At 36.8% G+C, this 19363-nt stretch overlaps 1 protein-coding gene across 2 annotated transcripts; it reads right to left on the minus strand.

Moving 5' to 3' along the window:
* Positions 1–1114: 1114 nt before the first annotated feature.
* cnot11 (CCR4-NOT transcription complex, subunit 11) lies at positions 1115–18041 on the minus strand. 2 transcript variants are annotated; one of them, XM_073844994.1, is made up of 8 exons: positions 17840–18041; positions 14519–14876; positions 14279–14443; positions 12810–12962; positions 12521–12723; positions 6092–6294; positions 2655–2751; positions 1115–1352 (listed from the first exon to the last, which is right to left on the minus strand). In XM_073844994.1, the coding sequence occupies exons 2-8, from the start codon at positions 14835–14837 to the stop codon at positions 1155–1157; spliced, it is 1338 nt and encodes a 445-aa protein (XP_073701095.1). In that variant the 5' UTR covers positions 14838–14876; positions 17840–18041; the 3' UTR covers positions 1115–1154. The 2 variants fall into 2 exon arrangements, with proteins under 2 accessions (XP_073701095.1, XP_073701096.1); XM_073844995.1 differs by having other exon boundaries at positions 14519–14893.
* Positions 18042–19363: the final 1322 nt, after the last annotated feature.

Genomic DNA, 19363 nt, shown 5'->3' on the forward strand with positions numbered 1-19363 from the left:
TCAAATGATTCCCGAACTGAATCAAACGACTCAAGAATTGCTCTCGAACTCCCGAACTGAATCAAATAATTGCCGAACTGAATCAAATGACTTGAGAATCGTGCTTGAACTCCCGAACTGAATGAAATGATTCTTGAACTGAATCAAATGACTAGCGAATTGCGCTCAAACTCCCGAACTGAATCAAATGATTCTTGAACTGAAACAAATGATTCTTGAACTGAATCAAATGACTAGCAAATTGCGCTCAAACTCCCGAACTGAATCAAATGATTCTTGAACTGAAACAAATGATTCTTGAACTGAATCAAATGACTAGCGAATTGCGCTCAAACTCCCGAACTGAATCAAATGATTCTTGAACTGAAACAAATGATTCTTGAACTGAATCAAATGACTAGCGAATTGCGCTCAAACTCCCGAACTGAATCAAATGATTTGCGCTCGAACTCCCAAATCAAATGATACAAGCCAAAACAGCTCGAAAAATATGTGGCTGGATTTTGATGTGAGAGACAACAGAAGATGGACTTTTTTCATAAAATATGGACCTAAAAACGTCTAAATTATGGATTTGTTTGAGCTTTTGTCTTCTCCAGATGTGAACTGATGGACTGGAGTGCTGTGGATTATTGTGATGTTTTTATCAGCTGTTTGTACTCTCATTCTGACGGCACCCATTCACTCCAGAGCATTCATTGGTGAGACAGTGATGGAATGACACATTTATCCAAATCTGATGAACAAACAAACTCATCCTAATCTTGGATGATCTGAGTGTGAACACATTTTCATTTTTGGGTGAACTATTCCTTCAGTTAAAGATGAATAATAAATGGATTAGAGGTTTTTTTCATTGTTAACTAATGTAGTTAACTAATGTTACCCAATGGAACCTAATTTGTGTGAAATGCATTTGTTGAGTGCAATGCATGCTCAGTTTACAGACAGAGTACAAGTAACCACCACTTTAATGAAGAAAAAAATACGGTGTTTGGGATCAAAACAAGGTCACAGTAGAGGAGCATGTTGTACATGTAGAAACAGAAAACAGATGAAGTTTGAAGGCCGCTGAGCTGAAAGGCTGAACTCGTGTGCTTTGACAGAGGAGAGACTCAGCTTTAGTCCTTGAGTTCATATCCGTCAGCACCCCATCATTTGGCCGTCTTTCCCTCGGCCGGCATCTCTCCGTTATCCAGAGTCTTGAGGAGGCGGAAGAGGCCGGCGGCCTCACGGATTCGACTGAACTCGATGCAGAAGGCCTGGACCTCGATGAACAGATCCTGAACGTTAATGATCTTATTCCTGATGAGGGACTGGAGGAAGACGCACACCAGACGCACCAGACGGTTCTTCAGGAGACACAAGAGACAACCACAATGTCACACTTTACCCTGTACATTCTTCAGAGCATCTCAGCTTGTACAAAGAAACTTTTGACGGTCTTTGTTATTTTAATAAATGCATATGCAGTTGATACATGCATATAATTAGAAAAATCTCTGAATGGTTTTTTTCTACTCCTTTTGAATCATCAGATGAGAGAAAATTTGAGGCCTTTTTTTGCCTTTTTGAATTCATTCAGTCATGATGACTTTTATTTTTTGAAATCCTCAACTTTATTTGTTATATAACAGAATAAGGCCAACAGTCTGGAAACAAATACTTTAAAGAAGTCTCTTCTGCTCATCAAGACTGCATTTATTTGATTAAAAATACAGAAAAAAACAATAATACTGCAACATTTTATTACAATATAAAATAATGGTTTATTATGTATTGTATATATTGTATTTTATATAGTATAAATAATAATGGAAAGTATATTTTAATATACTTTCAAATATTTTATTTTTCCTGTGATGCAGCTGAATTTTCAGCATCATTACTCCATTCTTCAGTGTCACATGATCCTTCAGAAATCATTCTAATATACCGATTTATTATTAGAATTATCAATGTTGGAAACAGTTGTGCTACCAAATATTTTTTTTGGAACCTGTGATACTTTTTTCAGGATTCTTTGATGAATAAAATCTTAAAAATGAACAGCATTTCTTCAAAATATAATCATTTTCTAACAATATAAGTCTCTGCTATCACTTTTTATTACCTTAACACAGACTTGCTGAATAAAAGTAAAAATTTAGTTAAGAAAAAATAGGAAGAAGAATTGACTGACCCCAAATTTTGAACAGTAGTGTATTTTGTTAGAAAAGATTTCATTTTTAAATAAATACTGTTCTTTTAACTTTTTATTCATCGAAGAATCCTAAAAAAAGAAATACAGGTTCCAAAAAATATTAAGCAATACACTGATAATAAATCAGCATATTAGAATGATTTCTGACTGAATACTGCAGTAATGATGCTGAAAAATTCAGCTTTGAATCACAGGAATAAATTATGATTTTAAGTACATTAAAATAGAAAACCACAATTTTAAATAGCATAAACATTTCTGTCTTTTTTATTAAATAAACACAGCCTGAGCATTAAAAACACATTTAAAACTTTTGAGCGGCAGTGTATATTTTCATCCTGTTTTCCTTTCTTCCAGACCTAGAAATGACTAAAATCAAATCTGGTTGCCGTGTGGCCTATAAATGTTGCTCACACAGGTGCATCATGGTCCATGTGAGGTGTGTGTTTACCTGCATGTATTTGTCTTTGATCTGCTCACACGTGGAGATGCAGTTGGAGATGTAGAGATGGATGAACTCAGGAGGAAGATCCACTGCTGTCGTTAACCTACAAACCAATGAACAAACACTGAATGAAGTGACATATTTCAGAGCTCAGGACACGAGATTCACATCCTGTGCAGTTTAATGCTTTATCTGCACAGATAGAAACCAGATGAGAGGACCAGAAGAACACTGTACCTGATGCAGTGTTGGGGGTAACGCAACTTACATAATAATATTACTTTTTAAGTAACTTGAAGAAACTCATTACTTTTTAATTGACAAGAAAATATCGAAGTTACTTTTTCAAGAAAGTAACGCGTTACTTTTCCCCCCATTTATTGATTGACAGCTCTCCTGTCCCCATGTTGAGTGAAATTGTGAGTAAGATGTTACTTTGGTTCTAGAATAAATGTGAACATGCATTAATTCATCTCACTCACTAAAAAAACAGATACAGTGTTCTTCAAAATGAATACAAACAGTCAAATTCAATGCAAACCTGCAATAATTAAATATGTTAAACAATACAGATATATGTTAATCTGTATTGTTAAAAGCGCTATACAAATAAAGGTGACTTGACTTGACTTTATGTATTTAATCCCATTTTATTAACCGATGTCTTTGCTGCCGACCTTCGATGATCCAATTCATCCATGCTAATAAGCAGAAATTACTCAAGATAATCGAACATTTGTTTTCCTTTTTTATTGCTGAAGAGTTGACATTTGTTCTTCTGCGGTCTACTGTACAGACAGAGATTTACTGTTCTCTAAGCCTGAGGCTTTTGCTGTAAAAAGGCTTTTACATTTGACAAAAATACAACTTTTTATATTAAAAACAAACAAGCCCTGCCCAGATTTAAAAAGTTACACAAAAGTAACGCAACACATTACTTTCCATAAAAAGTAACTAAGTAACATAATTTGTTACTTTTTTAGGAAGTAACTCAATATTGTAACGCATTTCTTTCCATAAAAAGTAACTAAGTAACGTAATTTGTTACTTTTTTTAGGGAGTAACTGAATATTGTAACGCATTTCTTTCCATAAAAAGCAACTAAGTAACATAATTTGTTACTTTTTAGGAAGTAACTGAATATTGTAACACATTACTTTCCATAAAAAGTAACTAAGTAACATAATTTGTTACTTTTTTAGGAAGTAACTCAATATTGTAACGCATTTCTTTCCATAAAAAGTAACTAAGTAACGTAATTTGTTACTTTTTTTAGGGAGTAACTGAATATTGTAACGCATTTCTTTCCATAAAAAGCAACTAAGTAACATAATTTGTTACTTTTTAGGAAGTAACTGAATATTGTAACGCATTTCTTTCCATAAAAAGTAACTAAGTAACATAATTTGTTACTTTTTTTAGGGAGTAACTGAATATTGTAACGCATTTCTTTCCATAAAAAGTAACTAAGTAACATAATTTGTTACTTTTTAGGAAGTAACTGAATATTGTAACGCATTTCTTTCCATAAAAAGTAACTAAGTAACATAATTTGTTACTTTTTAGGAAGTAACTGAATATTGTAACGCATTTCTTTCCATAAAAAGTAACTAAGTAACATAATTTGTTACTTTTTTTAGGGAGTAACTGAATATTGTAACGCATTTCTTTCCATAAAAAGTAACTAAGTAACGTAATTTGTTACTTTTTTTAGGGAGTAACTGAATATTGTAACGCATTTCTTTCCATAAAAAGTAACTAAGTAACATAATTTGTTACTTTTTTTAGGGAGTAACTGAATATTGTAACGCATTTCTTTCCATAAAAAGCAACTAAGTAACATAATTTGTTACTTTTTAGGAAGTAACTGAATATTGTAACGCATTTCTTTCCATAAAAAGTAACTAAGTAACATAATTTGTTACTTTTTTTAGGGAGTAACTGAATATTGTAACGCATTTCTTTCCATAAAAAGTAACTAAGTAACGTAATTTGTTACTTTTTTTAGGGAGTAACTGAATATTGTAACGCATTTCTTTCCATAAAAAGCAACTAAGTAACATAATTTGTTACTTTTTAGGAAGTAACTGAATATTGTAACGCATTTCTTTCCATAAAAAGTAACTAAGTAACATAATTTGTTACTTTTTTTAGGGAGTAACTGAATATTGTAACGCATTTCTTTCCATAAAAAGCAACTAAGTAACATAATTTGTTACTTTTTAGGAAGTAACTGAATATTGTAACGCATTTCTTTCCATAAAAAGTAACTAAGTAACATAATTTGTTACTTTTTTTAGGGAGTAACTGAATATTGTAACGCATTTCTTTCCATAAAAAGTAACTAAGTAACGTAATTTGTTACTTTTTTTAGGGAGTAACTGAATATTGTAACGCATTTCTTTCCATAAAAAGTAACTAAGTAACGTAATTTGTTACTTTTTTTAGGGAGTAACTGAATATTGTAACGCATTTCTTTCCATAAAAAGTAACTAAGTAACATAATTTGTTACTTTTTAGGAAGTAACTGAATATTGTAACGCATTTCTTTCCATAAAAAGTAACTAAGTAACATAATTTGTTACTTTTTAGGAAGTAACTGAATATTGTAACGCATTTCTTTCCATAAAAAGTAACTAAGTAACATAATTTGTTACTTTTTTTAGGGAGTAACTGAATATTGTAACGCATTTCTTTCCATAAAAAGTAACTAAGTAACGTAATTTGTTACTTTTTTTAGGGAGTAACTGAATATTGTAACGCATTTCTTTCCATAAAAAGTAACTAAGTAACATAATTTGTTACTTTTTTTAGGGAGTAACTGAATATTGTAACGCATTTCTTTCCATAAAAAGCAACTAAGTAACATAATTTGTTACTTTTTAGGAAGTAACTGAATATTGTAACGCATTTCTTTCCATAAAAAGTAACTAAGTAACATAATTTGTTACTTTTTTTAGGGAGTAACTGAATATTGTAACGCATTTCTTTCCATAAAAAGTAACTAAGTAACGTAATTTGTTACTTTTTTTAGGGAGTAACTGAATATTGTAACGCATTTCTTTCCATAAAAAGTAACTAAGTAACGTAATTTGTTACTTTTTTTAGGGAGTAACTGAATATTGTAACGCATTTCTTTCCATAAAAAGTAACTAAGTAACATAATTTGTTACTTTTTAGGAAGTAACTGAATATTGTAACGCATTTCTTTCCATAAAAAGTAACTAAGTAACATAATTTGTTACTTTTTAGGAAGTAACTGAATATTGTAACGCATTTCTTTCCATAAAAAGTAACTAAGTAACATAATTTGTTACTTTTTTTAGGGAGTAACTGAATATTGTAACGCATTTCTTTCCATAAAAAAAGCAACTAAGTAACATAATTTGTTACTTTTTAGGAAGTAACTCGATATTTTAAAAGTAACTTTCCCCAACACTGACCTGTTGACCACCTCCATGGAGTGCAGTGACATGTCCATGTTGACCAGGACAGAGAAATACTCCGTGATCTGGCTGGAGGACATCAGCTTCAGAAGCATCTCGATGGCCACCAGAGGGTTGTTCTCAACCAGGTCCGGTAGTTTGGCAGGTGTCAGACCGATATGGTAAACCAGTTTTGGGTCCTTCTCCAGTTCACCAAGCAGCTGATATGAGAGAGAAAGAGAGGTCAAGTCACATTCCACCTCAGTCAAAGCATTTCTACATTGTTTTTTAATTTATTACAAAGTTACATGCATTACAGTGAAGAATATTTAATGAATATCATTTGGAATAAACTAGAAAAATGTACACTTCCATTCAAAAGTTACAGGCAGGTACAATGTTTAATGCTTTGCCTTTATTTGGGTATACAGGCTGTATTTATTTGATCAAAAATACAGTAAAAATTCTGAAATATTATTGTAATTTAAAACAACTGTTTTCTATGTGAATATCTGTTAAACTGTAATTTATTTCTGTGATCAAAGCTGAATTTTCAGCATTACTCCAGTCTTGTCACATGATCCTTTAAATCAAATCAAATCATTTTTATTGTCACATCACCACAGCACCTGTGCCTAGGTGAGTGAAATTCTTGGGAGCGAGCTCCAGAAAGTGCAGGGACAATTTACAAATAGACAGTTACATACCTACAGGATTATACTGAGTGACAATATGCAATATATACATACATTCATATGTAGTACACACAGTGTACGATTAGACAGATTTACAGTTAGCAATACAAGTGCAAGCTGAACTGTATATTCGAGAAATGTGCAAAAGAGGTATTTTTATATAAAATTGGGCAGAAGAGAGATTGGGGAGGATAGCACATAGTGCAAAGATTTCAGTGCAATTCTAAACATATATTATTCATATTGTGAATGTGCAAATAGAGCAGAGTGTGATGCTACAGGTGGTTTGTATGGTCCACTCACCTGTGTGTAGCACACTCAGATTCCACTGAGGAAGATTGTCAAAAGTGCAAAGGTGCAGTGGATTATGTATAGATTGGGTATGCAAGGACATGGATGTGTATTGGATGGTTTACAGTGTAACAGATATATTATTGTATTAAGTGCAATGTGTGCATAGAGTAGGGATGGCTCAATACCACAATTTTGACTTCGGTACGATACTAGGATCTAATACCTTGGTATCGATACCAAATCGATACCATAGGTAAAACAAAAAAACAAAAAACGGAAACAGGCAAATATAGGTGAATTGAAAACTCTATGAACCACTGTGCAAAGAAATTGTTACAAAAAAATAATAAAAACTACAATTTTGATTTTAGAAGAAACAAAGCTGAAGAGATCTAATTAAAATAAAGTAATCTCTTAATATATGTGACCCTGGACCACAAAACCAGTCTTAAGTCGCTGGGGTATGTTTGTAGCAATAGCCAAAAATACATTGTATGGGTCACAATTATTGATTTTTCTTTTATGCCAAAAATCATTAGGAAATTAAGTAAAGATCATGTTCCATGAAGATTTTTTGTAAAATTCCTACTGTAAACATATCAAAATGTATTTTTTTATTAGTAATATGCATTGTTAAGAACTTAATTTGGACAACTTTAAAGGTGATTTTCTCAGTCTTTTTGATTTTTTTGCATCCTCAGATTTCTGATTTCAAATAGATGTATCTCGGCCAAATATTGTCCTATCCTAACAAACCATACATCAATAGAAAGCTTATTTATTCAGCTTTCATATGATATATACACCTCAGTTTTGTAAAATGTAAGCTTATGACTGGTTTTGTGGTCCAGGGTCACATATTTTCAGTCTTCATCACAAAGAAAATGTGAATGCAACCAGAATGCAACAACAACAAAAAACCCAACAGAGTAGAGGATACAGGTTGGATTGTGATTTTGGGACTGAATAAAATGGGTTCACATATACATATGTGACCCTGGACGACAAAACCAGTCATAAGGTTAAATTTGACAAAACTGAGATGTATACATCATATGAAAGCTCAATAAATAAGCTTTCTATTGATGTATGGTTTGTTAGGATAGGACAATATTTGGCTGAGATACATCTATTTGAAATCAGAAATCTGAGGATGCAAAAAAATCAAAATACTGAGAAAATCACCTTTAAAGTTGTCCAAATTAGGTTCTTAACAATGCATATTACAAATCAAAAATTACATTTTGATATATTTACAGAAGGAATTTTACAAAAATCTTCATGGAACATGAACTTTACTTAATTTCTTAATGATTTTTGGCATAAAAGAAAAATCAAAAATTTTGACCCATGCAATGTATTTTTGGCTATTGCTACAAATATACCCCAGCGACTTAAGACTGGTTTTGTGCTCCAGGGTCACATATCTTTTCAGTCTTCATTTTTTTGCTAGCTCCTTTGACCACTGCAGAGCGCGTTTCATCTGTGTGATCCATTGCCGTTTGTCTGTTATCACGCTTGCCGGTTTTACGCCAGTTTGCGGAAAATCGGAACAGCGGATGAAATACCGAACTGAGCAAACTTTTGATATTGTACCGTTTAAAAAAAATAAATACCAGTATTTTCAAAGTACCGGTATACCACACATCCCTAGCATAGAGTCCAGTGATAAAGGGCAGTGCGTGGCATATGATATAGTAGGAGATGTGTTAGTTCCGATTGTTCATTAGCCTGGTAGCCGTGGGGAAAAAGCTATCCCTTAGTCGGCTAGTGCGGGATCGGATGCTGCGGAGGCGTCTTCCTGAGGGCAGCAGAGAGAGCAGTCTGTGGGACGGGTGGCTGGAGTCACTGATGATCCTCCTGGCTTTCCTTACACACCGCCTGGTATAGATGTCCTGGAGGGAGGGAAGCTCACCTCCAACAATGTGGCGGGCAGTTCACACAACCCTTTGCAGAGCTTTGCGGTTGCCAGCGGGGCTGTTCCCAAACCAGGCAGTGATGCAGCCAGTCAGGATGCTCTCCACAGTGCAGGTGTAGAATGATCTGAGGATGCTGGGGGTTATTCCAAACTTCCTCAGCCGTCTCGAGAAGAAGAGGCGTTGGTGTGTCTTCTTCAGCACTGCATCTGTGTGAGCGGACCATGTCAGATCCTCACTGATGTGAACACAGAGGAACTTGAAGTTGTTAACCTGCTCCACAGGTGTCTCGTTGATGGTGATGGGTGTGTGTTCTCTGCTCTGTCTCCTGAAATCCACCACCAGCTCCTTAGTCTTGTCGATGTTGAGTGAGAGGTGGTTCTCCTGACATCATTTGGTCAGGGTGCTCACCTCCTCTCTGTAGGCAGTCTCTTCATTGTCAGTGATCAGGCCTATCACCGTTGTGTCGTCAGCAAATTTGACGATGACGTTGGAGCTGTGTGTGGCTGTACAGTCATGTGTGTACAGGAAGTACAGGAGTGGGCTGAGAACGCAGCCCTGAGGAGCACCAGTGTTGAGGGTCAGCGGAGATGAAGTGTTGCTGCCCATTCTGACCACCTGATTTCTGCCCGTCAGGAAGTCCATGATCCAGCTGCACAGAGATCTGTTTAGACCGAGAGTCTGTAGCTTTGCGACAAGTGTGGCAGGCACTATGGTGTATATCTGTGAAAAACCCAGCTAGATGGAATGCGCATGCTCTGAGCACACGTCCTGGGATGCCATCAGGACCCGCTGCTATGCGGATATTCACCCGTCGGAAGGATCGGGTTACATGCGTGACAGAGATGGAGAGTGCTCTTGTCTCTTCTGCAGCAGCCAGAGGAGCGCTCTCTATGTGGGCGGTGTTTTGAGCCTCGAAACGAGCATAAAAATGATTGAGCTCATCCGGTGGAGAGGCGGCAATGTTCACAGTAGCTGGTTTGTTCCCTTTTAAAGTCAGTGATGTTATTGATGCTTTGCCACATACCTCTAGCGTTATTGGTGTTGAACTGATTTTCAACTGTTTTTGTATTGTCGTTTGGCTGCTTTGATGGATTTCCTAAGATCGTAACTGGCTTGTATGCGATCGTCAGGGTTTCCGGATTTGAAGCAGATGTTAGCGCTGATAGGGCTGATCGAACATCACTGTTAATCCACGGTTTTTGGTTGGGGTAGATGCGGATTGTTTTTGTCGGCACTACGTCTTCTACACACTTCCTGATTCAACACGTTACTGTATCTGAGTACGCATCTATGTCGTCATCAGACGCCGCCCGGAACATGTCTCAGTCCACGTGATCAAAACAGTCTTATAGTACAGCGTCCGATTGGTCTGACCAGCATTGAATTTCCCTGAGAGGCGGGTGCTTCCCGTTTCAGTTTCTGCCTATAAGCAGTCAGAAGCAGAACGGAGAGATGGTCCGATTTGCCGAAAGGTGGGCGAGGGAGGGATTTGTATGCGATTCTCGGCAGCCAGAATGGTCGACACAGAAGCATGTGAAATTCCAGGTCAGGAGAGCAGAATGATTTGATAGAGTGTAGGTTCCTTTCATCACACCACGAGTTGTTGATAAAGAAACAAACACCCCCACCTCTGATTTTTCCTGTGAGCTCCTTCGTTCTGTCCGAGCGATGCACGGAGAACCCCGTAAGCTTGATGGCCGAGTCTGGATTGAGGCAAATAATGCAGCAGTCCCTTATTTCTGGTTGGTATGAGATGCGTGCCCACAGTTCACAGAGTTTGTTGTCCAGTGACTGAACGTTAGCCAGCAAAATTGTTGGGAGAGGAGGTCGGAGGGGACGGCGTCTGAGTCTAACAAGGACGCCAGCTCTCTTTCCTCTTTTCCGGCGGCGTTTCTTCAGTTGCGGCCGCGCGGCCCAGACAAAGGGCTCTGATGCGGTGTCTGTAAACAAAACGCCGGCGTTCAGGAACTCAAAGTCCGGTTTGCGTTGCGCGACAAAGAATATAAATAGCGAAATAGCTATTTATTTAGAAATAGCGAATTGCGCTCGAACTTCCGAACTGAATCAAATGACTCGCGAACTGAATCAAATGACTCGCGAACTGAATCAAATGGCTCGCGAACTGCGCTCAAACTTCCGAACTGAATCAAATGATTCGCAAACTCCCTACAAAGTCCAAAACTGAATCAAATGATTCGCAAACCCACTACAAAGTCCCGAACTGAATCAAATGACTCGCGAACTGAAACAAATGATTCGTAAACTGAATAAAATGACTCGTGAACTGCACTCAAACTCCCGAACTGAATCAAATGACTCGCAAACTGAATCAAATGACTCGCGAACTGCGCTCGAACTCCCGAACTGAATCAAATGACTCGCGATCTGAATCAAATGACTCGCAAACTGAATCAAATGAATCGCAAAATGAATCAAATGACTCGCGAACTGAATCAAATGAATAGCGAACTGCGCTCGAACTCCTGAACTGAATCAAATGACTCGCGATCTGAATCAAATGACTCGCAAACTGAATCAAATGAATCGCGAACTGAATCAAATGACTCGCAAACTGAATCAAATGACTCGCGATCTGAATCAAATGACTTGCAAACTGAATCAAATGACTCGCGATCTGAATCAAATGACTCGCGATCTGAATCAAATGACTCGCAAACTGAATCAAATGACTCGCAAACTGAATCAAATGACTCGCGATCTGAATCAAATGACTCGCAAACTGAATCAAATGACTCGCAAACTGAATCAAATGACTCGCAAACTGAATCAAATGACTCGCGATCTGAATCAAATGACTCGCAAACTGAATCAAATGAATCGCGAAATGAATCAAATGACTCGCGAACTGCACTCAAACTCCCAAACTGAATCAAATGACTTGCGAACTGCGCTCGAACTCCCGAACTGAATCAAATGATTTGCGAACTGAATCAAATGATTCGCGAACTGAATCAAATGACTCGCGAACTGCGTTCAAACTCCCGAACTGAATCAAATGAGATGATTAAATTCTGAAAATCAATGGCTTTTTAAATATGAACTTATTTTGCTAGTAAGTTGCTTGAATTAAATGATCGAAGTCATGAGTTTGAATCGACACTGTCAATACTACTACTGGTTTAGCTCACGAGTTTTATGACATTAACTGAAATAAGTGAAAAAAGATAATATCCAACACAAATCTAGGAACATATTGAGGTGAGGTAACCAGTTTACTGCTAACTAGTTACTGCTAACACTCCAATAATATGATGAGCTGCAGCTCAAAATACATGTTAGATGTTCACATTGTGCATTATGATGGAGTTTGTAGCTTAATTGACTATTTTTGAAATAGTTTGAGCTGCAGTTCAGTTGCTGACAGTTCAATAGGAAATCAGCTGAAAGCATCCAGTCATCTCATACTTCAGGAATATTGATATTTTCAAGGGTTTTTAAGACCTTATATTTCAAAAGGTCAAATTCCAGTACTTTAAGCACCTTGTGTGTGAGTGTCATGTGACAGAGGTGTGTCTGACCTGCGTCTGCTGCGCGGCTGATAACGGACTCTTGAAGGCTTTGGCCATGATGCGCTTGATCTCCACTCCGGTGCCGTTGCGCACACACATGGAGCGGTCCCACTGAATGCGATGATCCGGCTCACACGGGTTGAGCCACGACAGCTCGTCCTCACACACCAGCAGCGGCGGAGCGGGCCGGATGAACTCGGGACGAAAGTGGCCTGAAAGATGGGATGAAACCTGTTTAAATGTAGTCTCACATACCAATATTAAAACACACCAGAAACACGAGCGGCGTCTCACTCACTCTCCAGAGGAGGCCGTGGGCCGGTCACCAGCGACTCTGTGATCTGATTGGCCACGGAGCTGTCGAAGCCCGAGTTGGAGGAGTCTGGATCGGGGTCGCTAAGCAGGCTGGGGAAGCTGGCCTTGCTCTGAGTGGGCAGCTCCGACTGACGCTCTGAATGAACACAAACCATGATACATTTTATTCATTTTATTTAATAGAAAGAACAGCATTTATTTGAGATAGAAACCTTTTGTAATATTCTAAATGTCTTTACTTTCAATTTTGATCAACTGAATATGTCCTTGCTAGATAAAAGTATTAATTTCCATTTTATATTTTATTTATTCACATTTGATTAGTAGTGTATCACAGTTCCAAATTAAAAACAGATCAAATTGTATTTTTTTTTTTTTACATGTAAAAAGTATGTATAAGCTTTGATTTAGCTGATTTAGATTCAGTTCGGGACTTCGAGCTCAATTTGCGAATCATTTGATTCAGTTCGGGACTTCGAGCTCAATTCGTGAATCATTTGATTCAGTTCGGGACTTTGAGCTCAATTCGTGAATCATTTGTTTCAGTTCAGGACTTCGAGCTCAATTCGTGAATCATTTGATTTAGTTCGGGACTTTGAGCTCAATTCACGAATCATTTGATTCAGTTCGGGACTTCGAGCTCAATTCGTGAATCATTTGATTCAGTTCGGGACTTCGAGCGCAATTCGTGAATCATTTGATTCAGTTCGGGACTTTGAGCTCAATTCGCGAATCATTTGATTCAGTTCGGGACTTTGAGCTCAATTCGCGAATCATTTGATTCAGTTCGGGTCTTTGAGCTCAATTCGTGAATCATTTGATTCAGTTCGGAACTTTGAGCTCAATTCACGAATCATTTGATTCAGTTCGGGACTTTGAGCTCAATTCGTGAATCATTTGATTCAGTTCGGGACTTCGAGCTCAATTCGCGAATCATTTGATTCAGTTCGGGACTTTGAGCTCAATTCGTGAATCATTTGATTCAGTTCGGGACTTCGAGCTCAATTCGTGAATCATTTGATTCAGTTCGGGACTTTGAGCTCAATTCGTGAATCATTTGATTCAGTTCGGGACTTCGAGTGCAATTTGCGAATCATTTGATTCAGTCCCGGACTTAAAAATATTGTGCAACTGTTTTCAATATTGCTAATAATCAGAAATGTTTGTTGAGCAGCAAATCAGCATATTAGAATGATTTCTGAAGGATCATGTGACACTGAAAACGTTAAAAATTAAGGTTTGATCACAGAAATAAATTACATTTTAACATATATAAATTTAGAAATTTAAATTCTAAAAATATTTCACAATTTTTATAGCATTTTTGATTAAATAAATGCAGCCTTGGTGAGCAGAAGAGACTTTTTCAGGGAAAAAAGCGTAATTATTCAAACATGAATGTGTCAACACAACAGTAGATAACAGTGTCAGCAGTGAGTGGTTGGTTTGTACCGGCGAGGGCCAGCTGCAGTCCGCTGATGTCTATGGTCTGCGGTGTGGAGCTCACGTCCATGCAGGACACTTGTCTCGGCGTCTTCTTAAAGAGTTCTCGCGGCGGAGCGAGCATCAGCTGAGACAGAAAAAACTTCTCCGGCAGCGTGATAGGAGGAAGAAAACCTGAACGGAAGCATTAAAAACATTACAGACTCATCCAAAGAGCTTCAGTGATGATGCAAGAGAAACCCACTGTACCTGAGAGCGGCTTCTCCTGCTCCTCTCCTGCGGTCGATGGGTTCAGCAGGTGCGCAAACACCGCGGCGAAGGGGTTAGCGGCCAGCGGCTCGGTGCGGTACATCTCCCACAGCAGGTAGAGCGCGGTGAGCCGCTGAGGAGCGCTGGGCAGCAGGTCCGGCTGCTGCAGCAACATCACCAGAACCGAACCCACGCGGAAGTGCTCGGCTTTACCGAAGCAGTGGTGGAAGGCGGTGGACAGCTGCTCGAAACTGTTGCTGCAGGCGTCCTCCGACATGATGCCCAACAGATTGGACAGCTCTTTAGGAGCCAGAGTCATGATGCTGCTGTCAGACGAGCCGCCGGATCAACGGGAAAACTACAGACACAGTAGAGCTACAGTTGATGTGCAAAATGTTGATTATTTTAGCAAAATAAGACGTTTTAAAAGATGTTTATATATAGTCCACAAGAGAAAATAATAGTTGACCCTGTTCAAAAGTTTACATCCCCTTGATTCTTAATACTGTGTTGTTACCTGAGTGATCCACAGCTGTGTTTTTGTCCCTTGTTTGTCCTGAACAGTTAAACTGTCTGCTGTTCTTCAGAAAAATCCTTCATCTCCCACAAATTCTTTGGTTTTCCAGCATTTTTGTGTATTTGAACCCTTTCCAACAATGACTGTATGATGTTGAGATCCATCTTTTGACACTGAGGACAACTGAGGGACTCATATGCAACTATTACAGAAGGTTCAAACACTCACTGATGCTCCAGAAGGACAAAAACTACGCATTAAGAGCCGGGGGTGAAAACTTTTGGAATTTGACGATCAGTGTAAATTTAACATATTTTGTCTTCTGGGGAATATGTAATCATCTTCTGTAGCTTCTGAAAGGCAGTACTAAATTAAAAAATATGGTGTGCAGGCAAAATAAGAAAAATGTACACATTGTTCGTTGTTCATTTCAAAAGTTTTCACCCCCGGCTCTTAATGCATGTTTTTGTCCTTCTGGAGCATCAGTGAGTGTTTGAACCTTCTGTAATAGTTGCATATGAGTCCCTCAGTTGTCCTCAGTGTCAAAAGATGGATCTCAACATCATACAGTCATTGTTGGAAAGGGTTCAAATACACAAAAATGCTGGAAAACCAAAGAATTTGTGGGAGATGAAGGATTTTTCTGAAGAACAGCAGACAGTTTAACTGTTCAGGACAAACAAGGGACAAAAACACAGCTGTGGATCACTCAGGTAACAACACAGTATTAAGAATCAAGGGAATGTAAACTTTTGAACAGGGTCATTTTGATAAATTCAACTATTATTTTCTATTGTGGAGTCGGACTACATGTAAACATATTTATGTGAAATATATTATATATAAATATCATGCATTTTGTATGATCCCTCTTAATTTGCTAAAATAATTAACATTTTGCAGATTGACAGATCACCATCATATCTGATCCATCAGGCTTTTATGTCTCATACAGTAAGAATATGCAGAGGAAAAAAAAACATCCGTTTTATTCAGAGACTCAAACTGAGCAAAAATATGAATATTTATATGTTGAAACTCTGCTGTTTACAATGTAAATCAATGAGATGTTTATAACCAGTGTTGGGGGTAATGCAAGTTACGTAATAATATTACTTTTTCCAAGTAACTAGTAAAGTAACACATTACTTTTTAATTGACAAGAAAATATCTGAGTTACTTTTCCCTCATTTATTGATTAAAAGCTCTCCTGTCCCCATGTTGAAAGAAATTGTGAGTAAGATGTTACTTTAGTTCTGAAATAAATGTGAACATGCATTCATTCATCTCACTCACTAAAAACAGATCCAGTGTTCTTCAAAATGAACCCCCCCCCCCTGAAATTCAACACAAACCTGCATTAATTAAATATGTTCAATAATACAAATATCCTTTATGTATTTAATCCCATTTTATGAACCGATGTCTTTGCTGCCGACCTTCGATGATCCAATTCATCCATACTAATAAGAAAAAATTACTCAAGATTATCTAACATTTGATTTTTCCTTTTTTTTTTATTGCTGAGTTGGCATTTGTTCTTCTGCGGTCTACTGTACAGACATCAATCTACTTTTCTCTAAGCCTGAGGTTTTTGGTGTAAAAAGGCTTTTACATTTGACAAAAATATAACTTTTTATATTAAAAACAAACAAGCAAGCCCTGCCCAGATTTAAAAAGTAAAGCAAAACATTACTCTCCATAAAATGTAACTAAGTAACGTAATCAGTTACTTTTTTATAGAGTAACTCAATATTGTAACATTGCTTTCCAAAAAAGTAACTAAGTAGCGTAATTAGTTACTTTTTTAGGGAGTAACTCAACATTGTAACATTACTTTCCATAAAAAGTAACTAAGTAACGTAATTAGTTACTTTTTTAGGGAGTAACTCAACATTGTAACATTACTTTCCATAAAAAGTAACTAAGTAACGTAATTAGTTACTTTTTAGGGAGCAACTCAATATTGTAACATTACTTTCCATAAAAAGTAACTAAGTAACGTAATTAGTTACTTTTTTAGGGAGTAACTCAATATTGTAACGCATTACTTTCCATAAAAAGTAACTAAGTAACGTAATTAGTTACTTTTTAGGGAGCAACTCAATATTGTAACATTACTTTCCATAAAAAGTAACTAAGTAGCGTAATTAGTTACTTTTTAGGGAGCAACTCAATATTGTAACATTACTTTCCATAAAAAGTAACTAAGTAACGTAATTAGTTACTTTTTTAGGGAGTAACTCCACATTGTAACGCATTAATTTTAAAAGTAACTTTCCCCAACTCTGATTTTAACAATAGAGCAGATACTGACATAAAATGATGTAAATATGAGTGTTCACTATTTATCTCCAATAATATGTCTTAGTAAGATGAGATTGAAGTGATCTAAACATATAATGCAATGCAATCCAGTGATGAACAAATAGACATTCCTCAAAAGATGTGTGATGTTTTGGAGGCTTAAAGCTTCTAGAAACAAACGTTCCTCAAAAGACCCTGATGATCAGATTTAAGACTAAAAAATGATTAAAAGAGAATCAAGCATCGTTAAAGTGTTCATCTGGAGATATGACTAGTTATTCTAACGTTTACTTGAGAAAAATCAGTCGAGATTTGACAGCAAAAACACGTGAAGCATCAGCTGAAGCTGGACGTTTAATTAAAAGATACGATTATTGTAGTATATCTTAGCTAAAAGCTCCAATAAACAACATTAGAGGCCGTTTATCACATCCTAAACGCCTCAAACCTCTATCTATGTAACGTTAGTAAACTCAGTGAATAACAATAACATTTACCTGAGTGGAGTTCATCTAAACACTCCCGTCGGCTCATGAATATTCAATGAGAACAGACGCGGTGACGCTCCAGCACTAATATAACGTTTATATAAACGAATACACGCGTTAATATTCCAATTATTTGACTTTTAACTCTATGTTTAACAATCTAAATCTATTTCTTCACTTCCACGGAACCCACTCACAACCGTTGCCGCTGTCCGTGAGCGCTTCCTGTGGGGCGAACGGAATTATGGGAGATGTAGTTCAATACGGACAATCCAACGGAAACGAAGTCGAACTTCTAAACTTTTAAACTTCACAAAATAAACCTATGGTTTTTAAAAGCATGAATGTAATATTCTCTAATGTATATGTTTAAAAAAAAATAAAAAAAAATGAATAAAAACACACACACAAACGAAAAATTCAAAACGACGCTAGAATGACCCGGATGTAATCGTGTATTCCGCCTTGAATGTGACCCACAATCCACCGCTCTTCCTTTCCCACATTCACCGTACAGAGTGAGTATCTCCCTTTCATTTATGGTTTATAAATCCAGCATCATCCGTGTTATTAATCACTAATAATTTAGTGTAATGTTAGATTTGACTGTGTAGGCACTTTATCAATCACTTTGATGTGATTTGGTGCGTTTATAACGTTGATGTTTAGCGATTAAAGACCGTTGATGCTAAAGCGTCATTCTCTGACAGAAGCGCGGAATCCGCGGATGAAGTCGAAATTAAGCAGTAAACTAGATTTACAGTGATTTTACCAGGGTAAATGGTGTTTTTCCGGTGGTAATGTGTTAATAAAGTTGTTTATGTGATTGATCGTTACTGTAGTTAGTGTTGGCGTTACTGTCGTTAATCTAGAAGGAGCTACATCGGTGTTTATCTGATCCAGTCAGCATTACACAGCTTTTATAAGGTTTTCTAATGAAGAATGAAGTCAAACGTGGTATTAGAGGGATAATTGGTTGTTTAGTGAAGGTAACTAGTTGTTTTGGTTCATGGGCTGTGCTGGTTTTGCTCAAATGTAGGGATATAAACAAAATGTCACGTTATAAAGTCAGAATTGTGAGATGTAAACTTGCAATTACAAGAAAAAGTCATAAGTGCAAGGTTTAAACTTGCAATTCTGAGAAGAAAAAGTCATAATTCTGAGAAAGCACAATTTTTTCCCTCAGAATTGCAAGATATAAACGTGCCTGTTATAAAGTCAGAATTTAGTTGATTTAAATTCTGAGAAAATAAGTCAGAAATGCAAGATATAAACTTGCAAATGCAAGAAACTCAATTGCGAGATTTTAACCATCAGTTCTGAGAAATAGTCAACTCAGTTATAAACTCCATTTCATGTTATAAAGTCAGAATTGTGGGATATAAACTTGCAATTCTGAGAAGGAAAAAGTCAATTCTTCGTATACAGTCCAAATTGAGTTTAGATCTAAATTCTAAGGGGAAAAAATAGTCAGAAATGCAAGATATAAACTCGCAATTGAGAAAACAAAGAGTCAGAATTGTGAGATTTTAA

Source organism: Garra rufa, chromosome 8 (genome assembly GCF_049309525.1).
Source record: "Garra rufa chromosome 8, GarRuf1.0, whole genome shotgun sequence".
In the NCBI taxonomy this organism is placed as follows: Eukaryota; Metazoa; Chordata; class Actinopteri; order Cypriniformes; family Cyprinidae; genus Garra; species Garra rufa.